Source organism: Scomber japonicus, chromosome 23, assembly GCF_027409825.1.
Source record: "Scomber japonicus isolate fScoJap1 chromosome 23, fScoJap1.pri, whole genome shotgun sequence".
Taxonomy (NCBI): Eukaryota; Metazoa; Chordata; class Actinopteri; order Scombriformes; family Scombridae; genus Scomber; species Scomber japonicus.
Genome location: NC_070600.1, coordinates 14755439 through 14778998, shown reverse-complemented (window position 1 = coordinate 14778998; position 23560 = coordinate 14755439). Strand labels below are relative to the sequence as shown.

The window sequence follows — 23560 nt, the reverse complement described above, 5'->3', positions numbered from 1 at the left end:
ATCTGGCCCTGTGTTTTATTAAAAATCTACTGTTTGGGGTCAGAGCTATAAATTAATGCATACAGATGGACTACCAAGCAAATTTTCACCTCGCTTTGCAGCCTGTTTTTTTGTCTACTGTCTACTAGACTATACAGATGTTAGCTCTGGCTTGCTAGAAATGTTCACACTTTCTGTGTATGTTTGAAAGCTCAGACTCTGACTGATCTCAAGACTTACCAAGAGTACTAGTGCACTACTATTATTTTCTCCACATTCTCCTGTTTACACTTGGCTCTGTACATTCATGAAGTAGAGTCATACAGCATCAGGGTAAGTGCAATCAGTGAGGTTGAAACATTCGCTTTTCATCTGAACACATTTTCAATTTCATATCCTCAGTATGATGTGCAATTTCTTCATGTCTTTAAAGCTATAATATGTAACTCTTCCACATTAACATGTCTAAAAACAACTAGACCTCTGTTATATATGTTGTGTTGTGTACAAATGTTTATCACCACTTTCACACCCAGAGAAACCTATAATTTTCATCACATAACAGTCCCTTTCATTTGGTCGCCTGTCAATGGCATCATACCCCCCTCCTCCGAAGAGTATACGCACACAAGATGATAATCATCTGAGATGATAGGCTAGCAGCCTCTCCCAGTGTCTGCCAAACAGCATCACAGAAACACTGATTTTTTTCTTCTTACTGGTTTTAATCTCTGTGTTTGTCCCTTGGAGAGGAGGAGGTCCTTGGATAATTTGGCTCCTGTTAAAAACTTGCTGAATGTCTGGATGTTAAGTCATCAGAGAAAAAAACCTGAGCAAACATTAGCAGCAGCTCGGCTCGCAGCCCATTCGGACATCCTGTGTTTTCGCAACAGTGTCAAATAAACACTGATTTTTAACATAAAGCTTTATTCATTGTTTTTTAAAACAATTTTTAGTTTTAATCAATGGGTCTTTTACTTCTGGAGAGGAGGAGACCAATGTGGATAATTCAGTTCCCAGTAAAAACCTCCTGAATGGTGAACACTGAAGGAGTCCTAAACAGGAGAAGCTGGTTGTTTAATAGTGAAGACAACAGCTTCTATGACCACATGTTACTTCACATTATCATCAAACTCAGTCATTTGTTATTGTTTTGACTGAGAAACCTGTACTGGCAGAAACTACATATTGTGTGTTTAAGGTTATATATTCATATGTGTCCTTTCCCTTTCTATTTATTTTCCAACCTACTGCCCTCTTAAATGTTCCCCACATATATGCTGGTATACAAATGCCAGTGCTCAGGTGCATGCCAGCCTAAATTACTGCCTTATTGTTCAATTAAATCACACTCCCACTCCTCCACATTGCAGTTTTTCATTGTCTCCTTCACATCCTCTCTTTCTCTTCCTCTCTCCATGAGGCATTCCCTGTATTTCTTTGGTGGGGAAAGTAAAGGCCTTTGGGCCTTGTGTTTTCAATTACACATGGTGCAGAGAGTGAGGGCATCTAGGGAGGGGGTACACAGAGATAAATGGAGAGAATGCTCGCCATCCTCTAGTCTCTGAGTGTCCCCTCAGGGAGGCTGTCCAGGTAAAGCAGAGGCGTTTGTTCTTATTTAGCGCCCATGGCTAGCTGTGATTTCAGCCTGCCCTGGGACTATAGGGCCTGAACACAGAGGAAACAGCCTTGTTGAGAAGAAAAGAGGAGAATAAAGGTGTGCTGGATAGAGGTGAAGAGGTCTGGCAGAGGATAGTTTAAAGTAAGAAGTAGAGGAAGTGGTGTGAGTAGGGAGGCTGGGGAAGTGTAAGGAAATGGAGGAGTGGATGAAAGAATAGGTTGGGGTTTAGGACATTTTTATGACCATAAGGTTTGGTTCATTAGCATCGATTCTTGACACTTGTGTCTGAGGTCATTCAGTGTGTGCGTGAGAAAGATTGAGACAGACAGACAAAAGCCTGAGTCATTGTCAAGCTCTAGTGACAGTAACGATTGTGCTCTGTGCTCCTCGACACCCTTGGGTCATAGTATTGAGCCTAGGCCTACTCCATAGGCATTTCTGCCCCAAGGCCAAGTGTCTTTGGCTGTGAAATGGTTCTTAGTCTCTCTCTCAATGCCAAAACCACCGTGAAGTGGACCTCAGCTTGTATCAATGACTCTTCTTCATGGACTTCTCCATTATAACCAATTCAATAGCTGTGGCTGCCTGCATTCACATCAGTAGCATTCTTTGGCTGGTCGAGTTCCTTCTCTTCATGAAACCCTTTATTACTGACACACACACAACATCAGTTAAAGGTTATTTTGTGTTTTTTTTTTTCCTAAGGTTGATTAGCCATGCATTCTTTCAGAGTGTGTGTGTGTGTGTGTGTGTGTGTGTGTATGTGTGTGTGCATGTGACTGTGGAATCCGAGAGAGCCATTGTATCCTTATTTGAGTTTTGACCACCCTCCTGACCCCCTGTGATGATTGACAGACCTTTTGTCCAATAGAGAAGACTCATCAGACCCCCTGCTGTGGCCAGAGTTCTGTTTAGCTGTGGGGTTTCTGTAGATTCTGAGAAAATTGTTTTAGTTTACATTCCTTTGAGGTGTCATTGGGTGTTTGCTCCCAGGAAAGCACAGACAAGCACATGCACATCCATGTCCCTCATGACCCTCACACACACCTTTGATCTTTACAAACAGCACTAGAGGCTTCAGACCACTTGCATTTCCTACTGTCCATTGCTGTCAAGCCCTATGGCAGCCGTATGGATTTTTGTCCATTCTCTCACTACAGTGACAGTGGCTTTGTCCTCATTTAAAGGAATATAGTAGACGTCTGCCTTGCATAACCCCAGGTGGCTTTGGAAATGTATGCCGGAGCCAATTTATTAAACTTGCAATGCCTTGAATCAACTAGTCTTTTCTATCAACATAGCTTTGATTTCACAGTAGGTTGAATGTATAGACATTAACTGTAATTTAAGGACAACATTTGTGTATTTGCTTAATTCCAGGACAATGCAGTCCCAGACAGTTGCCCCTTCAGTGGTTTAGCCTCATACAGTATGCGTTGTCTTTTGTGAAAGTGATGGTTGCAAATATAAACTGAAGCATTAACATCCAATTCATTTTTCCTTCCTAGTTAACCCTTACCATTCAATTGGTTGGTTTTGTGGATTTTTGAAAGAAAAACTGTCAGTTTTTTGCCCAGTAGTAATAATAATATTCATATCTGCAGGTAATTACAGTTCTTTCAATAGAGAGTTAATCCACATGTGCCCTCCCTGTGTTATCGGGGTGCATACCAGGGGAGTTTTGGAGGTAGGCCCATAGAAAGGCCTAAATTACTCTTTTATTCTGGGAGAACACTTGCAGAGTTTTGTGCATATTCGACACCCACATATTTCCGTTTCTGTCTGTTTCTCACTCATACACACACACACACACACACCTTTCTTCATTCACCTCTCATCAGCGCCATATCTCACTCCATTCCCCTGTACAATGGCTGTGCTGTATTAGAATCATCCCTGAACCCCTGCAGCTGTGCCCTGTCCCTAGGCCCAGACTATGACACAGTTGGCTGGGGCAGAAGAAAGACCCTCTGGCCCTGCCTCATTAAAATGGTAAAGAGGTGGAGGAGGATAGAAAAGCTAATCCTTCTACGAGTCCCATCCTAGAGCCCTCATCTCCTGGCCAGAGACCCCTAGACACACACATCCACACACATGCTTACCGATCATGAGAAGCCAAGGGGCTATGCCTGGGCAGAATCCATAGCCCCTGGGAGATGGAAATCATATGACTCAAATGGGACAGTTTAGGGGCTGAGAGTGAGGGAAATGGGTTTGAGGGGGTGCAGCAAAGCTGACTTGGTAGCTTTATTGATTTTGATTGTTCAGTGCATAAAATAGGTGCAGCAGAGTCTCATCCTAGATTTGAAAACACCAAGTTGCTGTTGAACATAAGTAAGGCATTTCCAGTATGCATAGACAGTCCAACAATATTAATACTCCCCCAATCATTTTCCTTACTTGTTTGATTTTTGAAAACATGAAAAACATGGACCTCGCTAAATGACTCTTAAAATACAATATTTTACCTTTTCTGGGATAACAATTTGGTACTTTTATATGATCATAAATTGAGTTGGTACTCATGTCAATTTAGCTAAAACCATAATGAAAAAAAGTATTTCAATACAATATTCAAGTGGTTTTTCAGCATATGTACAAATAATTGTTGATCTTTGAAACCCTCCTGCCCCATTTAAATAAAAGAACCCTCATAAAGAAATGTGATGATTTTGCCAAAGTCAAACTTGACTTAAAGGCCAGTACAGCAAAGTCCAGACTGCATCAGTCATTCAGACGGTCCATTTATAAGTTGCAGGGTTTGCAAAGAAGCAGGAAATCGGGGAAATGTTGTTAATTTCCCCAAAGACTTACATTACACAGGCTGGCTGAGCAGTGATGACAATAATCCCTTTTACTATTACCACACAGTGACAGCTAGCAAAAAATGCTGCAGTATGTTTTGTGGTATTAATTGCATTTATTGATTGTGCTTTTAACACTACATTCCCAGCAACTTAATAATGCAGGAATTGATTGAATACACAATTAGTCTTACATGTACGGGATTTTCCGTTTGGACGGTATTAGTTCCAGTAAGTCACACCCACAACAATGGGAAAATGCACAGAGAAAATGGAAAAGGTTGGTCAATGTGCTTCCTCAGCATGTCCACTTGAAGACTTCCAGACAGATAATGATGCTCAGCTTCTATCCCAGTGAGAGACTGATAGAGAGAGAGAGAGTGAGAGAGAGAGAAAGGAAAAGGGTGAGCGCACCCATCTGTCTGTGTCTAAAGTTAAAGCACTGAGGCAGCACACGCCTCCAGACTGTGCAATTAACCCACTCTGGAGGTTGGACGGAGGGAGGAACATTCACCCTTCTGCTGCTACTCTGAAAGGGAGAACCTGACGGTGCTCTGTTTGGACTATGTTAATTTGTTTGGCATTGGACAGCGGGAGTTATACTTTATGCATATGTTAGTTTTAGATTTGTGCCGTTATTCAAGGATTCCAATCAAACATTGACACTTAAAAAAATCACCATGTAGATTCTCCAAAACAGCATAAATTGTAATGTTGTACTATAGCCTGAAGACATACACCGCATTTAGAGAGAATGACCCTTAAATAGCATGTTAGTTCAAAACATTATACAAACCAGACAAACTGTGTTCCAACTGCAATGTGTTAACTCTTCACAAAAAAAAATTACAGTGTTACTTTCCAACTTTGCACATTATAGTTGATGTTTCATGTGTTAAAATTACTTACTTGGCTGATCACAGCAATTTCACATCACCTCTCCAATAACAATGAGCTTGGCAAATGAGCTATTTGTGGAAGGCTTTAGTGATAAATGCTGATCATAAGAGAGTCAGGCTCTGTTCTTGTCTTTGTGTGGAAGTGTGTGTTGTGCTTGTGCATCTAGGCTTTTGCCTTTTTTTCCCCCTCCAAATGCTGTAAGGGGCCATTTGCCAGAATTTTGATCACTTCATTCATTTATTCACGCATTCATTGAGCTCGCTCATCTGCCTCAAGTGATTTCTGAATCTGCAAACAGAGGATGTGGACAACAACCCAAAAGCCTCTGAGGAACTATTGAGAGAGAAAACTGAAGATAATTTAGGGAAATAAACACAACACATTGCTAGCTTTAATTATAAGAATAATCATGACATACATGTTATTGTAGTCCTTATGTGTAATTTAATGTTTTCTTTGTGGGGGTGGTAGGTTCTGCCAAAGACTTATTTTCAGAAATTCAATTCAGTTTAAAAAGCACTGCTTTGGGGGCAGTTTTGTTCTCCTCTCCATCTGTCCTTTTTTCTCTCAAGTGTCATTCTCTTTTCTTGCTATTGTCTTGCCAAAATTGTGTGCTTTTCTTTACATACTGGGTTTGGAGGATGGGTGAAGGCTGTGATTTTAGCATTTATTTATGATCTATACACAAACATAACATTGGGATGTCAGTTTTGTTATCACTCAGCACTCCTCCTCTTTTTTGCCTGTCACTTCTGACTCACATTTGACTGACATACTGATCTTTACTGTACAATACAATGGTGCTGTATTTCAATAGTCTCACACACACAAACACACACACGGTGTCTGTGTGTCGGCTGGCAGTTAGCCAAGGCCATAGTCATAAGGCAGTGACAGTCGATGACAGCAGTAAGATTAAAGGGTGTGGGAGTTGTGAGTAGGGTCGAAAGACTGGCAGGTCCATAAATATCACATGGGGGATGCCCTTAATACTTCAGAGCACCATATTATCACACAGGCCATAGAAGACAGACTTTGCACACTGACATGATGGTAAGACTGTGTGTCTGAAGGAGAATATAAAGTTTGTTTTAACATATAGTAAAAATGCTCACATATGCTGTGTAATACAAAAGTCCATTTACGAACTTCACCAAGATGAGCCAGATTGATAAATGGATCATTTGTTTCTATTTCTGTGCCAAAAGAAAGAACCATTTTTCTTGATTAGTTTAGAGACAATAAAATTGGCATTTTTATGTGAAAAATGAATACTGAAAAAACATTTACCAATTTCAACTTTTCAAATGTGACAATGTGGTGGTTTTCTTTTGGTTTTGGTAACATTGTAAATTGCATATAATTGGCTTTCGTACTGTCCGTTGGACAGAAGAAGCACTTTGAGGATGTCCAAACAACTCATCTTTTGAAATTGTCGTCTGAAATTGTATCAACTTAACAAATGAATCATTTACTTGCAAAAATAATCAACAGATCACTATTTGTAGCCTCATTTCCATTGATGTTTTAAAATATTTATTCATGTCATGCCTGAGTAGAGTGCCTGGTCTTGTTTTACCTCAAGATACTGAGCTTATTAGTGGTAAATAAGACCTGTTAGTGGAATCACTAAATGCAGGAGTAGACATTTCAGCTATTTTGGATTAAAGAACATGGTTAATGAAAGCACTTTTTGTTTTAAATCTTTTCAAGTACTGCTATAACAGGGTTAGGGTTAGGGAACCATAATACACAGCAGTTTAAATGTTTCTCAGTAACAACACCTTGCAGTTGTCTCAGGTAGGATATAAATGTACTCTGATGAACTTACAGCTGGATATACACCCACTGACACCATCCCCCATTTCCACAGGAACACACACACATACACACACACAGAAACACACATGCAATAAACACAACCACAGGCACTTACGCTGGAGGACCTTCTGTAATCAAACCTGTACTGCTACCTGTAGTTAAAGTGTCAATACATGTATATGGGCAAAAATCACACTTATGCATATTTTCTGATGTGTTTACATCTCATGCGCTCTTTCTCACAACCACTCACACTCGTGCCAGAGTGCTTCTGGGTATAACTGTCTGAACATGCATGTCTGTGGAAAACACAGGCTCAGTTTACTTGGTAGACTGTGGATTTCTTAATCTTCTTGTTATATGAGTGGGGGAAAAGGAGGTTTTCTGTGTTGGAAAATGTGTGTTATATGAGTGGGAAAAAGGAGGTTTTCTGTGTTGTGTTTTTAGTTTTACTCTTGTGATGTAAAGTCTTGTGATGTTTCTTTACACGTGTAATGTGTGTTCAGACTATGCTGGTTTGTGTGTGTGTTTGTTTCCTTTTGCATCTTGCTTCAACCATCTGTGTGTGCGTATGTGTACGCATATTTGTCTGTCCCCAGTGAGGTGTGCTCTCGGCTCTGAGTGGGCGTTTCACAGACAGCCAAGAGACCAGCGGGGAAATTTCCCATCAGCCCACGGTGCAGTGTGCAGTGCAGGTTAACCACTGACGGCTCTGAAATACATAGTCGCACAGCACAGGCCTCTCTCTCTCTCCCCAACTCTCCCTCGCTCTTTCTGTCTCCCCAGATGAATCGGAGCAGAGATGAAAAGCTTTCAGGAATGCTGGCAGACAGGCAGTGCTTTACAGTAATCTAACCTGGGGAAGATGAAAGCCAGCTGGGAAACTGGGAATAGAGCAAGGGGTAGAAAAGGTGAGAGGAAGAGAAGGACAGGATTGGATTTTGGGAAAGAAAGGAGCAGAAGGGCTAGAGAGAGAAAAGGGTCAGAGTGAGTGAGTGATGGTTTGTGGAGAGAATGGACTCAGAGGTAACAAGAGATGGATAGTTTGATAGAAACACTGAGGGGTTAAAGAGAAAGATGTTAGAATTTTGGGAAGAGGAATGGATTAAGGATAAGCGGAGGAAAAAGCTTGGAATCAGGAAGGAATATAGAGAGGGAAAGTTAAAAAGGGGAATCATATAAATGTAACTAAGTAGATTTTTTTTGTACTGACAGACAGCAAAGGTATGCCAAGTATGAGATCTGAGAACATGATAACACTAAGAAGTCAAATGTATTTATCGATGTGTGATAGTAAAGAGCGAGAGTGACGCACAAGGTCAAATTAAAATCAAAACACTAAGGTGGAAATTGAATGCAAACAGACCATGAAGACGGGCTGCTACATTTGGCATTGTAATTACTGTAAGTCAGCGTCTCTTGAAGAGGTTGACACATAGTGTAATTGTAGCTGTCACACAAATGACAGCAGCCTGACACAAACCTGTGGAGTTTAAATTTCAGATTCTCTTCAGTGGAACAAACTCAATTGCAACACTGCTCACTGAACACTGAAGTAGCATCAAGTGTACCACTGTTGTCGAAATGGCTTTGGCAGTTAGAAGCAGGAGCGCTCTTTGTGTGTGTGTGTTTGTGTGTGTGTTATTTGAATCATAATGTAGGTGGAGCAGGCCTGTCGCTGCTGTGACAAATCCCACCTCATGCACCTTGTACTTCCTGCGCAGAATAAGAGACGCATACCACACCGAAACGCTTCCCCACCTAATTGAAATTTTGAGGTATAAGAGGATTTCTGCACAACGCAAGCTGACAGTCCCCATTCAGCAAATATCCTCTTAGACTTCTCCCTCTCTCTCTCAGAGAAAGAATTAACTTTTATCTGTCTTCAAGTTTTATTGCGGCTTACACCCATCTCTATCTAACGTTCTGCAGGTGATCTGTCTGAGTTCCTCTCAATCTCTCCTCTTTGTCTCTTTTTCTCTCCGTCTTTCAGGCTTGCTCTGCTCCGACAAGGGCACTTGGTTTGCCTGTTTGCTTGTCATACTGTGATATGTCACAGTGTAAAAGGACAGTATAGGTAAGCAGAGAGGAACTGGATGTGAAAAACTAAGAGGGAGATGTTAAAGAAAGAGACAGACAAAGAGTGCAGCTGAGGATGTAGAAGGCAGACAGTGAATGGCTGTGGTCATGAGATTTCCCTAGACAGTCATACCAGCCAAGTCAAATTCTCCATACTCTTTAAATCAACTGTTTGAAGATGAATATTGAGAAAGATATTCAATATATAGGTCTGTGCTTTGAGAGGTTAGCTTTAATGTTGACCCAGAATTGAATTTTCTACCATCTTTAATTGCATGACAATCAATCAACTGTGTTTATATTCATTATGTTTTACACTACAGTGGCTAATGTGTTGAGTATTTGTAATTACACACAGACTCACACATATCCATGCTCACACATACAATTGTTCCTGTATAGGTATCACTTTTAGTTGCACATGCCTACATGCTCCTTTTTATTTGTTCCCTCATCTTTGTGATTAGCTAACCAATCATCCTGAAACAACAAGCTCATTTATTTATGGGGTGAAGTTATTTGACACCCACTGTGAAGCCTCCATTATCATTATCACAATACATTGCTTTTGTGCTACGGCATAATGCATGGGCGTGAAACTCTAATGTGTTCCCATGATAAAGAAGTGCTAATTTTAGAAGAACCTCCTGCGTAGTCAGTGAAGGCTTGTGATGTCTTCACTGGTATAAAAGGACTGTGTTTAAAAATAATACAGAGAGCGAGGTCTTGAATGAGTTCATGACCAGGTCAGGAGTCATTTTCTTGACTTCTTTACAGAAGAAACAATATAAAAAAGTGCAATATTTAGTTCATATCACAAAACTGAAAGCAATTTCCATGCCAACAAATATTAAGTGTCACTCAGACTATTGCAACAAAGTTATTTTTCTTTTGGCAAGCCCCAAAACCTCTGTTTCTGTAGTTTAAGAAGGGCTATAGCCCAATGATACAATTCCAGTGTGTCAGACATAATTCAGGGTGAAGTATTGCACCACATGCAGGCAGATATAGAAATTAACTTGTGTTGTGATTAATGTGTTTGCCTCTGGTGGATGTTTGAAGTGAATAGACAACAAGGAGAGGAAAAAAGAAAATAGAAGTGACTTTAGGGAACTAGACTCAATCTTACAGGTACACATTTCTATTCAGCTTTCTCACCCTGCTGTTTTTTGTGTGATGACAAATATCCTCTTATTCATCATATATATTCAGAAAAGCAGGGCCAATTTTTTAGGGAAGGGTGTCCCATTTAGGTTTTTTTGCTCACAATACTGTAAGAGTCAGAGATATGGATAAACATTTTAGGCCACTTATGTTCCTTACAACCTTTAGTTGTCTTTCTTAGTCTCACCGTCTTTCCTCCAATGATTTCCATTATTATAGCAGTTGGTGAATGAACACATGCCTTGAGGGGTTAGTGCAGTGTTATTCCTCACTCTCCCTATCTTCCTCACTGTCCTTGTTTTTCTGTTTTTTCACTCTCTGCCTCTCTTTTTATCCCTCCTGCTGTCCCCTGCTATGCTGGCAATGCAATTTTTCACTTCAGTGGGAAAACAGGTATAAAAGAGGGAGTGTGCCAGTCTGTTTAATAAAGGAATAAAGGCAAAGAGGAGAGATGAGAAAGAAAAAGGAGTCACCCTTGGGGCTGAAAACAAGGGAATACACACAGACACATTCACATGTTAAATGCACATACACACACAAACACATATATTATGTGCACACATACACACAAGCACACTTGCACAGACAATAAGGACGGAGCAGAAATTCACACCTGCTTATCTCTGAGGAATTGCTTGTGAGGTGCTTCCCTATTTAATTAGAAACTTTGGTAGGAACCTCATAAATCACTACAACATAAAACTGAAGGCTAGGCAATGAATACCTCTGCATACCAGTCAGCATACACATGTGTATACACACACACACACACACACACACACAAAAACACACACACAAATAAATCTGCACAAGTCCGAAAGGTAAGGCTATTGGTAATTCATGAGTGTGTGATCTTCAGCTTTAGTCAGTGATCCATAGATTTAATAGGGGTGGGTGTGTGTGTGTGTGTGTGTGTGTGTGTGTGTATATTGGTATGGGTATGTTTGTACCACTCTATACTGAGTCTAGTATGTCACTAAGGGTGGCCCTATACCATACCAATACTTTCAGTAGAATTGCTGGTAAAATGTGTACTTCATCAAATCCATCTTTTTGAAGAAGAGTTACATTTTCCACTGAATGATCATATTACTCAACTCTGTGATTACACCTGAGCAAACACACAGGATAGAGATAGTGTTATTTTGAGAATCTGAGCAGAGGTACAGAAAGGTCACTAGTTTTGTTATTGTTTGTGTGCTTGTATATATAGCCTTGTGCTTGTGTCTGAATGCTTGAACTCTAGGTGTATGTATATTTTGCTTGAGTCTCCAGAGCTATTCTGATGGCAGTGTGTGGTAACAGGATCCAGGGTGATGTCTGCTCTCAGACAGCGTCTGGCTCTCAGCTCCCCATCTATTATTCACACACCTGGATACACACACGCGGACACACACACACACAAACACACACATTACCGTTTTTCCTCATGTCTTACTTTTTACAACACTTTTCAACGTTCGTTTTTGAGCAGTTCAAAGTTCAGGGTTTGTCATTCTTGGTATTTTATTTTTTAATACATGAACACAAGTGCAAGTTTGTGCATCTCTTTGTCTATTTATGTATTTTTGCTTATCTGCTAGGAAACCAATCGCACCCTTGAAGGCAAATAACTGCTTTGTTTGCTTTTGTAAACAAGCCAAAAATGAGTATTGACCAGATAGAAGAGGGCAGATTGAAAAGCAGTGAAATAAAGAGACAGATAACAACTAAAAAAAAGCACAGTCTGGTAGAAAGGGACAAAAGAGTTCTGAAAGTCATGCCTTCACCTTGCCTAAAGTTGATCTGAGCCTGTCAGTAGGTCATTATCAGACCTAGATATCTCTTTGGGTCCCTTCTCCACCACTCTGGTTAGATAGGTAGCTGATTGACATTTATAGAAGCATAGTATGGTCCATTCAAGAAAAAACTATTGAATTTACCCTGTTAAAATATAAGAATGCACCCCTGTTCTTGTTCATCCTACATAGAGGTGGATATAGGTCACAATAGAGGTGCCTGTGACATGATCCTGTGAATGTTGATCAAAGTACATCATCAGACCATTATCTAAAGATCTCAGACTCATCTGGGTTTCCTAAAAGGGCTAGAGATATCTGTTCTGTGTGAAGCTGATCTAAGGTTTTTCCAACATGCTATTTTTATCTGTCCAATTAATCGTGACCTTAGGTTATCATGGGTCAGTGATTCATAGTCTCTTTTGCGCTAAAGACAAAGTAATGATAGGTTCTTTATTCATTGTCTTCAACGGTTGGATAAATTGGTGATTGACAGTTAAGGAAGCAGGATGCAGTCCACTGATCAAAGTTCAAATAAATTTACTTACATATGTGATGTGAACTCCAAACTCAACTAAACTTCCCAAAGAAGCCTCCATGCACATATGCTCTCTATGCTTAGGGCAGAGATTTTGTCTTGAAAGTTCCTCTATCCAAAGGCTGCTTGCCAGTTGTCGTGGGATAAAAAGAGGCAGGGAAATGAGGGAGCAGTATGATAGAAAGTAGACCCTGTTTACATCTAAGTTAAAGTCAGTGGTACACCTATTACTTAAATATACTATCCATATAATGCAATAATCACAATGAATAGAGCTTTAAATGTGCTCAAGTTCCTGGGAGAAACACAATAATGAAGATAGATGGTCCATTTTGCCTTACCTTCCTCAGCTTTCCCTTTTCCCTCTCCTTTTCCTCTGCTTCTCTAACATCAAAGCTTGCTACTTATTACTCTACCATAACTCCATGTACAGCTTCCCGGGTGCTACAGTTCTCACAGGTGTGGGAAACACACACAACCTTTCCCTCTCTGTAACACACACACGCATTATAATCTAAATGTGATTATACTCAGTGGGCTGTATTTATAGGATTCAACATGCTAAAGCAGTTTGCCAGCCACACTCCTCCAAATGAATGGCATCCATAATCTCTGACTTTGTGCACTGCTGTGTTGCCTGAAAGGCCAAGTCTTGATTCGACACAATAGGCTGATTTGGTGCCCTCACTACTCCGGGGAGCATGTTGACTTCATTAATGGCTCCCAAAGGTTTCACACAGTGGCCTCTGGTCACAAAATATAATGGGGTGTGCACCACTCTGTAGCACTGCCACTGGGTTGCACCACTAATAGAGACACAGGTGGTGATGTGCTCTCAAATTATGCCGTTGCCTCAGTGGGGTCCTTGAGGCCCAGCCAGTGGCTACTGCAGCAGTGGTGGGAACTGCAGCTCCTACTACTGCAGAATAACTGGGTAAAAAATGAAAAGCAGTACATAAAATAATTGGTTTGAAAGAGAAATGTACGTATAGGTTTTTCTCAGCCAGGCCGGTTATTTGTCTGCACTAAATGAGGTCTGTCAGGAGATCTCTACCTGTCGCCTGTAACATCCTGCTGCAGCTCTAATGAGACAGTGGAAGAAGAATTGGATAGGAGAAGAAGGAGGAAAGGAAAGACGAGGAATAAAAGTGATGGAATGATGAATATTGCAAGGAAAAAAATCTCAAAAATTGAAAAATCGATGGACAAAGAAATAAAGCAAGACTATGAAAACAGAAAGAGAAAAGACTTAAAAGGAAAAAGGATAAGAGATGGAGCAGTGAACATGGCACAGGAAAGGGACAATTATCCAGAGGAAGCAAAGCATTTTTTGAACAGACTTTTTTTGCTCTTCAGTGGGCAGATTTAATGTATTTATATGTTTTGCCTTATTGACTTGATAGAGGAGACCTTCCTGTAAACATACACATAGATTACAGAATGAAATGCTAAAGCATTTTTCTCTATTCTCTGGTTTAAACGGGTACTACACATTGGAAAGGATTCTTGTTTCCAATTATATCTGACAGAAAAAATGGTAAAAATGTGTAAGCTCAAAACAACATATAACATGGCTGCTAATGAATGGAACAAACATGTTTTAAAAGAAAAAAAGATGGAAGAAAGTAAGTAAGTAAGTTGTTGTAAGTCAAGAGGTCACGAATGTTCTCAAGATTGAACCGGCCATAAGCCTACAGGTGTTAAAGTCAACCTCATGACTTAAAGATTGAAAGAGAGAGAGCAATCGAGATAGAAAAGAGCAAAAGCAATAGCAAGAAGGAAAATGGTAACAAAAGCTGAGCCATGAGCCCCCTGCCTGGTCACAGTGCTCTAAGGCAGCTCAGCAGTAAAGGCAATGATAGCAGGGAGACCTGTCACTCACCCCTTGAAGCCATGGGGGAGATTGAGGGAGGAGGGGAGAGAGGAGGGAGAAATGAGTTAGGAAGCCTCCAGACACTTGTCCCCTTTCACATCCAACACCATCATCCCTCACAATAACATTCTTGTCCTTCTCTTTGCCTCTCTCCTTGCTTTTTTCTGTCTATCTCTCAGCAGGGGGATAAGGTTAGATTAGTAGGCCACATGAACCTGCAGGCTAACAGGTACCACACCTTTAATGCCACAACGGTCAGTCACTGAGCCAGGGGTTCCCCTGCGGCTTTGTCTGCTGTAGTGTCAAATCCCAGATGTGAGGTGGTGGATACTGGAGTGGCACCGATAGAAACAGACATAAGTGCACATATGCTCACTTACAAAACTTTGAATGATTTTTTTTTCTTCCTATGTGACATGGACACACTTTGGTGCCACCAATAACCCCAGTGTCTTAGTTTCACCACTTTTATCTCACAGCACCAAGCTGTGAGGAGTTTCATTTAACCTCCCATTCCTAAACAATCTAGCCAAAATAAAACATCTGCAGAGGATTAACCATAATAAAACTAAACTCAACAGGAGGGCCATTGTAGAGGTCATATTTCTTCACAGTTTTGACACCAAACGCAAGTCTCTGTAGTTACTTCCCAGCTAACAATGACATTTCCCTGATTTGCGCCCACAAAGCACCTTCTCTCACAGTGCAGGCAATGGGGGAAAGCCATTAATTAAAATCCTGCTGTGTAGCAGATATGCCTAATCGCAAACATAAAACAGAGAATAGTGAATTAAAGCACAGAATGCGTTCAGTTCCACTCTGTGGGGTTTTTTTGCCCACTCATCCTCCTATAGAGAGAGAAGTTGAGCCGGAAGGAAAGAGGGAAGGAAGGAAAGAAGGGGGGACTTTTAAAGTGTCTTTAATGAACTGAATGAATATTTTACTGCCGTAAAGGAAAGCAGTAAAGCATTAAGTCGATGTTGTACCTTTGGATGACAGCAAGATGTCTCCATTATAGCTCGTCATAAAACATAAAATACTATGCCAAAATACACTGCAGATGTAGAAGTACCATGGCATTAATCATTCATGTGTCACAGTACTGTACTACACTGCTTTAGTGCCGTCCTTTCTGGACAGGCTCCCTCTCAGATAAACTTAAAAACATGTCTGTCTTTGATTGTCCCGATTAACTCCTTTTGGTGATGAATAACAGCTAATTTGTGATTCCTTGCTCAAGCAGTGGTATACTACCAGCCTGCCTTCACACTTTAGTGTGCCACATCCTCATTAATACCCTCAGATTAATGTCAAATCATCCACACTCCCCCACTAGTCTCGCACCAGTCCATCTTGCCTAGAGCTAAATATTGAAGCATTGAATGTGGAAGTGGAGAGTTTGTTCCGGCATTGATTGACACTGAGAAATGGATCCAGTCCGCCTTCTAGCCCCATTTCCTTCAGTTATTCTCTCCACCCTTCTTACACCTCTTTTCTCTCTGTCCGCCATATGTTTCAGTGAGCTGGACAGATTTGGGCAATCAGACAGCCACCATTGTATTGCTGTCGCTATGAATAGAATGCGTGTAGAGACACATTGCCATTATGTAGTGACGATACGTTGTTCCTTTTCTTCCTCCCTCTTTCAGAGTGAATGTTCCTCTCAGTTGTCTCTGTCTGTCTGTCTGTCTGGCTTGCCTCACTTTCTAGGCTCTTATTGCATGTCTTGCCTTGCCCTATTGAATACCTAACACTCTGCTGTGGTTTGACAAAGAGGGTCGAAACCTGAGCGACGTGTGGCAGGTTGGGTAACAGTGGCATTTGGCATGGGGCTATGCTCTTATCACTCCAAAATGTTTTTGATTGGTATCTTGAACAAGGTAAGGATCTTAGGGCTTAAAGAATAAACCTCAAGAGACCCCAACAGCAAGTTTTGCTCCTGCTCTGACTGACATGCTTTTAAAAATGTCACTCAAATATTTTACTAGTTCTCAAATAGGTGAAATGTTGAATAGGTTACATTCACATTATTATGATAATATTAGGTAGTCTGTGAATGTCCTGGATGAGCTACAGGAATGTAGCAAAGTCACATCCCCCCTGTATCACCAGGAATTATTTAGAACATGTTTTTTTACAATTAGGGTCTTGTTTGTTAGCTTTTGTTATCATTCTTAGTGCTTATACTGTAGGAATATTTGACTTACTCAAATGTTACTGCTATTATCAGTGGTTGTGGTTTCATCAGGAATCCAATAGGCCTCATTTGTAGTTTAACCCAATCATTTAAACCACTTATTAGACATGCATACAAAATTGAATGCACGTAAAATATCTATTATAATCCTTTGGTTTGTAAGACTGATTTAATGCAACAGCTACACTAATAAGGTAGTTTAATGTTAAAGAAGGTAGTTGTAACAGATGGAGGAAGTGGCAGGACCCAATTGCAGCACAGAACCAGTTAGCAGTTTTAAGCTGCAAGCTGAGAGTCCAGGTGATTACTGATGAAGCCCAGGTGAACAGAGTTAACTGATGAGGTGGGTGTGGCTGATTAGCAGGAGTAGAGCAGGGGTGTGGTGAGTGGAAAGTTACCAGCAGCAGGAGAAGAGCAGAACAGACTGTGACAGTAGTAAGTAGTTCTGCTGGATCTAATATACATTTACAGCAAGAGTTTGGGTAATACCTTTGAGTAATAGTCTTCAGTTCCACAATACTTCTCAATCTTAATCACATCCCCAGAGTTAGCACAACCTGAAGCAGTGACAGCCAACGCTACAAATAAACTGCAAGACCCTAGTTGTTAAAATGCAACAAAATGCATCACTCTCATGAAACCCCTGTTTTCTATTCAAAGTTATTTTGTGATGAGGCTCACATACCTTTTATCAAGGTGGCAGAAGAAAGTTCATGACCTTTTATTGGCTGTAGAAATCCTGGCAATGACTTTGGGTTTACCCATACCCATGTTTCAGATGATTGGTGGAATTCCTCACACAGTATGGTTTAGGTAATTTCCGTATGACTTTGGATGACATTCTGCTCCAGCCCACTCACCTTACTGTAGGTGCATGGCCCATGTCAGACCATAGTGATGCTTGAGTCAGCAGCTTACTCTGGCTTCCACTAGCAGCATGTTGGTCATGGTGTGTGTTCCAGCCATGGCGTGTTAGTGTGTCTGCCATGCTTAACAGACTGCAACTCTGTGTGACTAGCCTTCCTTTTGTCACCCCAAATCCATGGCATAACAGCCAAGGACACAGTTATGCAGTCTCCCTCACTGTCCTCACTCACAAATGCAAATGAAGTTATTCTCATTCAGTGATTGTATGTACTTTGAGCTTTTTCCCAAATGTGGTGTTGCCCAAAGGGTTGCTTTTGCTGTGTATTGCACTTAGCCACAACCATCATTTGCACTTCTGCAACAGTAGTATTTTATACCTCTCCTGAGGATTGACAAGACTCTAAAATGTGGGCAGTCTATTTCACCATTTGATTTAAAGTGGTTTCTACATAATGGCAGGCCAGTTCACAGAGATGATCTAAAATCAAAGGAAGTCGTCATGTGTATAACAGTTTTCGCTAAAATAATGGTCCAGAGGGGCCAACAACATTATTGACCCTAGTAAGGTGTATTTTGAACTCAGCCATTGACAAAATGTCAATGTTGATAGTGTATGCTTTTTCTTGATATTTTGCATTTCTTTCCAGCATATTTTCTATTCATTTTGCTGTACAGGATAACACAAACAGTTTAAGCTCAGGTCCTCTCTATTTTATTTCTGTTAAGCATTGTATGCATAATAAGACTGTGTTGCATTTTATCCTGCTTCCATGCAGAGTCAGAGGAAGTGCAGTAGTTTCCATGTGCTTTTATGATGTACTGTGCCAATATTTGGAAACTGAGAGAGGGTACTCCTGTGGTTTTCACACCGGATTGGCTTCCCTGTCTGTATCACACCTTCTGCTAGCTGTTAGCCCCATGGAGAGAGGGAGATAGTCACTTTGGGCATTTTCATTGACAGATTCAAGGCAGATACCATCTGCACAAGGGTTTGGATTTGTTTTTCTTTGCACTTTAACACTGAAACTGTTTTATTAATTTATCTACAGTTTTTAGTATTTCTGATGTATCAACACTACCCTCACATTCTGCTCGCAAACAATTGATAGTCTCTAATCTGAGGCAGCCTTAAAAGCTCTGTAAAATGTACATATCTTTTTTGTTCTGAAAGTTTGTGTCTTCTTGAGATACTACAGGTGCATCTAGATTGTATTTTTTTTATTTTTGCAAAATGCTACTGACTTGTTCTTCAGTGATAGCCTTGGTGTACTTATTTGCTACGTCCACTAGGGGGATACAGTTTATGGCCAGAGTGGAGGTCTAGGATTTTCTCGGTAAGATCTGTGATATAGCCCATATATCACACATATTCACATGGATCGATACACTCAGAGCCATCGAAGAAATGTTTACTGCACACAGGTTTACTGCAGGACTGAGGAAGTGTGCTCTGTGAGCCAAAAGTGCCTGTAACTCTCCCCACTCTCCCCAGAGTATTCCTCATTACCATATGAGTAGCTCCAGCCAGACAGCCTGTGTGTGTGTGTATGTGTGTGCATGTGCATGTGAAAGAGAGAGAGAGAGCAAAATGATGTGAGTGTTTGCGTGAGTACACTTCTTTGTACAATATGTGTGCATTTATGTGTGGGCTCAATGCATTTCTCACCTTCCTACTTGGAGGCAAAATGAAGTCTGTCTGGCAGTGAATTTCTATTGTGTAGTGCTAATGTGATAGCAGAGATTAGCATTGTAATCCATTTAGCATAGAGCAGCTAATCCACTTTATTACTGTTGAAAAGGAATCAGATAATATTGGCTACCACCACTGTAGCTGCCTAATGATTTTAGGCTGATGAAAAAATTACTTAAAGATATATTAATAATTACTGTTGCTGACAATGAAAGTAGGATTAGTCGTTTCATAACAAATCATAATCATTAGCTTTGGCTTTGCATCAAGGGAATTAAAGTATTGATTGTGTTCAGTCTACTCTGAGTAGGCTGTTTGTCTGTATAGAGAGAGAGTGTGTGTGTGTGTGTGTGTGTGTGTATTCGTATACAGTAGATAAAAAATATAAACTAGCTGTTAATTGTCATTTAATTTTAGAGCACTATAGACTCAATTTGGGTATTTTGGATTATTTATCCTTTGTAGCACAGAGTTTTATAGCATAAGGAATTCATTGTTAATTACTGTGAAATTGATATAAAATACTCCAGGGTGACCCTGCTGTGTTGATATAAAGATACAGGGTCAAATTGCTTATAAGTGTCTTCATATGTTCTAATCAATGACAAATAAGTACACTGGTATCTGATTTAAGTCAGTCTTTTCCCCTGCGTGTTCCCCCTTCAGTCCCAGTGTGACTAAACCAGCCAGCGACGCATGCTTGCGGACATGCTGTGCTCTCCCTGGTGGCTCATTTGTTTTGTTGGTGGTCAGATTGAGGGATAATATACAGGAGCTTCCTCTTGAAACCCCTGTGCTCCCTGGTGACTATGGATCTGTCCCAACACAATAAAACTCTATATTCAGCAACTGCCATAGACTGTCTGCCCTTTAACTCTGCTCAGCAATTGTCTCTACACTTCTCTAATATGCAGTGGGGGTAAGCTGATACACACACATCTTTGCATACATGAACACACAAACACAAGCTGTGTGCTGCGCGCAAATGCACAGCGCCTCAAATTAACTCACCCTATCAGGCAGATTAGATAACCCCACCTGCTGAATCTGGCCCTGGCTCACATAGAAGTTTATTTCTACCTACCTTCCCTCTATTCTTTCTCTCTCTCCTATTCACCTTCTGTTCTTTTCTTTGCAATTGACCCAAGCGTATAGAGTGGTTCCCAGTGAAAGTGTGTGAAGCTTTGATACACAGAACCCATGGTCCTTAGAGACCAAGATCACTACACAAGCAAAGCAGGAGGCAGAACGAGAGAGGAAGAATGAATGAGAAAAAAAAAGAGAGAGAGAGAGAGCGCAGGGTGAAATCAGGGTGAAAGATGGTGCCTGAAATGTCATGTTGTGAAACTGGATATCAGTAGAAGCAGCAGGAGTAGAGCAGGACTTTAATTGTGTCCTGTGTACTTATGTTTCTCTCTTCGCTGTACAGTAGTTTGCTTAAACAAAGCTAACAAAAAGTTTCATGGGACTGTAGCACAGGATTGGGTTTCATTCTGTAATAATGCAGAATAAAGCCAAAGTGGGTTAGACTGTCACTCAGTAATTCAGTCACTAGCTTAAATGTGCATAATCTTGTTTCTCAAAAACTCAGATATGACCCTTCGTTTTCAGTCAGTATAGCACAAGTACACCGAGTGGTATAATTTACCTACCCAGAACAATTAAGGCTTCTTGACCTACAGAGACTGTAGCTTTAGGCAAGCTGGTAGAAAGGTATTTTTAATGATATGCTGACAGAGAGAACACAGAGTATGTTGTCATCAGCGTATTATAATTAATCATGAAGTGACTCACCTGCCTACTCGACCATCTGCTTCCTGTCCAATTATCTTCTGACTGTGCCTGTTACCTGTGAACCCTTAAGTGCTGAAGAGTGCAAAGAACTACCAAGAGTCATCACAACTTTGACAAGACTTGCTTCACACCTGTCCACAAGCCCACACAGGCCTGTGTGTGTGTGCGAGCATTTATTCTACTGAGTACCGAAAGTTGCTTGGTTAGGTATGTGTCAGAGTGTGTTACTGGGAAATTACAGCCAGAGGACCAGATTTAGAAAGGATAATTTGGAACACACCCCTCTGTGTGTGTGTGTGTGAGTGTGAGTGTGAGTGAGAGTGTGTGTGAGCGAATGACTCTGTAAGCAGATGTTCAGGCACAACCCAGAACACTTCCATCACACCAGCAAGTGTGTGTGGGGCCAATTCCATGCACTTTATGCTGAGTAAACACACCTGGGGGCCCACAGACCACACCTCTTGCCCAGATGCCTAATTACCGTAATCACTTTTGAATGGCTGAGACCGTGATAGAGAAAGATGAGCTTCACAAATACAACACAGAAAGTCATGATGCATGGGAAAATCCTAAGGCAGTATGCAGTAAATGAGCAATTCTTCCAAAAATAATGTTCAAAAGTACATTTTTAATGATACCTTTGCTCCTAATTGTACACTTTGATGTCCCTAGACACCACCTTTGTTCCATTGCCAAGTCCTTCATTGTGGAGGGCACAATTACCAAACCTCTTTGTCACTCTGCTGCTGTTTTTCCTTTGCTATTCTTCATATCTGAATTCTATTTTTAACCCTGTCATTTACTCACTCCATTTTACACTGTAAATTGAATAAATACATTATGTCAAGTCAGACTGTCCGCTACTTTGTACTCCTGATGACTTTTGCAATAGTATTGGTAACCTAGTGTGCTTTTGAAGACGGTCACTGTCATTTAGACTGAAGCACTGTTGTCTGCTCTATTATGACTGGAAGTGTTATGCATATTAAATATGTTAAATCTTTATGTGCTTCTATGTTTTTCCAGATCCGGGTAGATGGCTCCTCACGTGCTTTGCAGTATGAGACGGTGCAGGCAGTGGAAAATGGACCCATCCTCAGAGACATGGCCTTCTCATCTGATCACCACTACCTCTATGTCATGTCTGAGACCCAGGTCAGACACACAGATGCACACACACACTATCACAAGCCCCCCTGCCAGCTTAATATCATAACCACTGGCATTTATCATTTTCTTATGTCACCGGGTAAAATAACCTTTGGTGTGGCATAGAGGATTTCATTACACCTTGGCTGGAGGAGAGAAAAGGACTAGATGGACTGTTGGATGCTATGCCCATGTCTTTTTATAGAAACTGACTGTGAGGGTAGAGCTGGAGTGAATAAACGTGTTGAATTATAGGGAGAGTGGAGAGTAGTCTTAGTCCACTTGTGTGTGTGTTGGTCTGTATGTCTGTGCACAGACAGATTCACACACACACGCACACACACACACACACTATCTCTCTTAGTGCCTTTGATGACATGGAATGTGGAGCGAAATAGCAGCACTCTGTGTAATGGACACAGACACAGAGAGACTGAACACCTCTATCACAGGCAAAACCTTGCTAAGATAGCATTCACCCAAATGTGAAAGCACACACACCTATGACTCAATGTGTGTGTTAGGTATTCACCTTCCCTTTACACACAAAAAGACACACAACCACAAACATGTAGTTGCATTATATCTCATACTTGAATAGTGTCTGGCAGTTGATATGTGGGGAATGATCAGTTATGTATATGTTGAGCCAAACATCATTAGGATAAATATTGCATTAGTAGTCTGATGACTGAACATAATTTCAACATGAGCATCATGGATGGATGCCATGTCTTTTTTGGTGAACATTTCAAAACAGTCCTCCCTATCCTGAAAGTTAATTCATCATCACAGAAGCAGTAAATGCGCAGAGACCACTGAGGCCAGATCAGGCAACTGGTTGAAGAACCCATGGTGGATCTCCCATATTTTACTGTAGTCTAGCTCTAGTCATTGTCCATTATTAATGTGACTGTTAGAAATAATATTGCAAAAGCTCTGAAGTACAGATGATATGCATATCATTCCCTCCCTCGCTCCTATTTATCTCCTGTCACCCTTAATCACAGAAGGCCACTGCCATTTTGTTGGCAGCGATAGCCTGGTTACCCTTGCATATTGTCTGCAGCTTCCAGAGGATTATAGACCTCACTGGCACCATGACACTGCCAGTATTTACTAATGTGTAGTGCAATGTGTTTGTGTGTGTAAATGTGCGTGTGTGTGTGTAAACGCATGCTCATTTTAAGTGCCCAGATTATTGTGATAACACGTTTAAATATCAGACAGACTGAGCTGAAGGTGCCCTTTCAAATGCAGCTCTCATCTCCTCTCCTGAGATCTCAGTCAGTCCATCTGCAGAGAG

General features: G+C 40.8%; 1 protein-coding gene across 3 annotated transcripts in view; it reads left to right on the top strand.

The window, feature by feature from the left end:
* Positions 1–23560, top strand: part of plxna4 (plexin A4) — a 200823-nt gene that overhangs the window by 89048 nt on the left and 88215 nt on the right. For all 3 annotated transcript variants that reach the window (XM_053313947.1, XM_053313945.1, XM_053313946.1), the window contains one exon: positions 22132–22260. In XM_053313947.1, coding sequence (XP_053169922.1) covers positions 22132–22260 — 129 coding nt within the window. The remainder of the gene's footprint in view (positions 1–22131; positions 22261–23560) is intronic.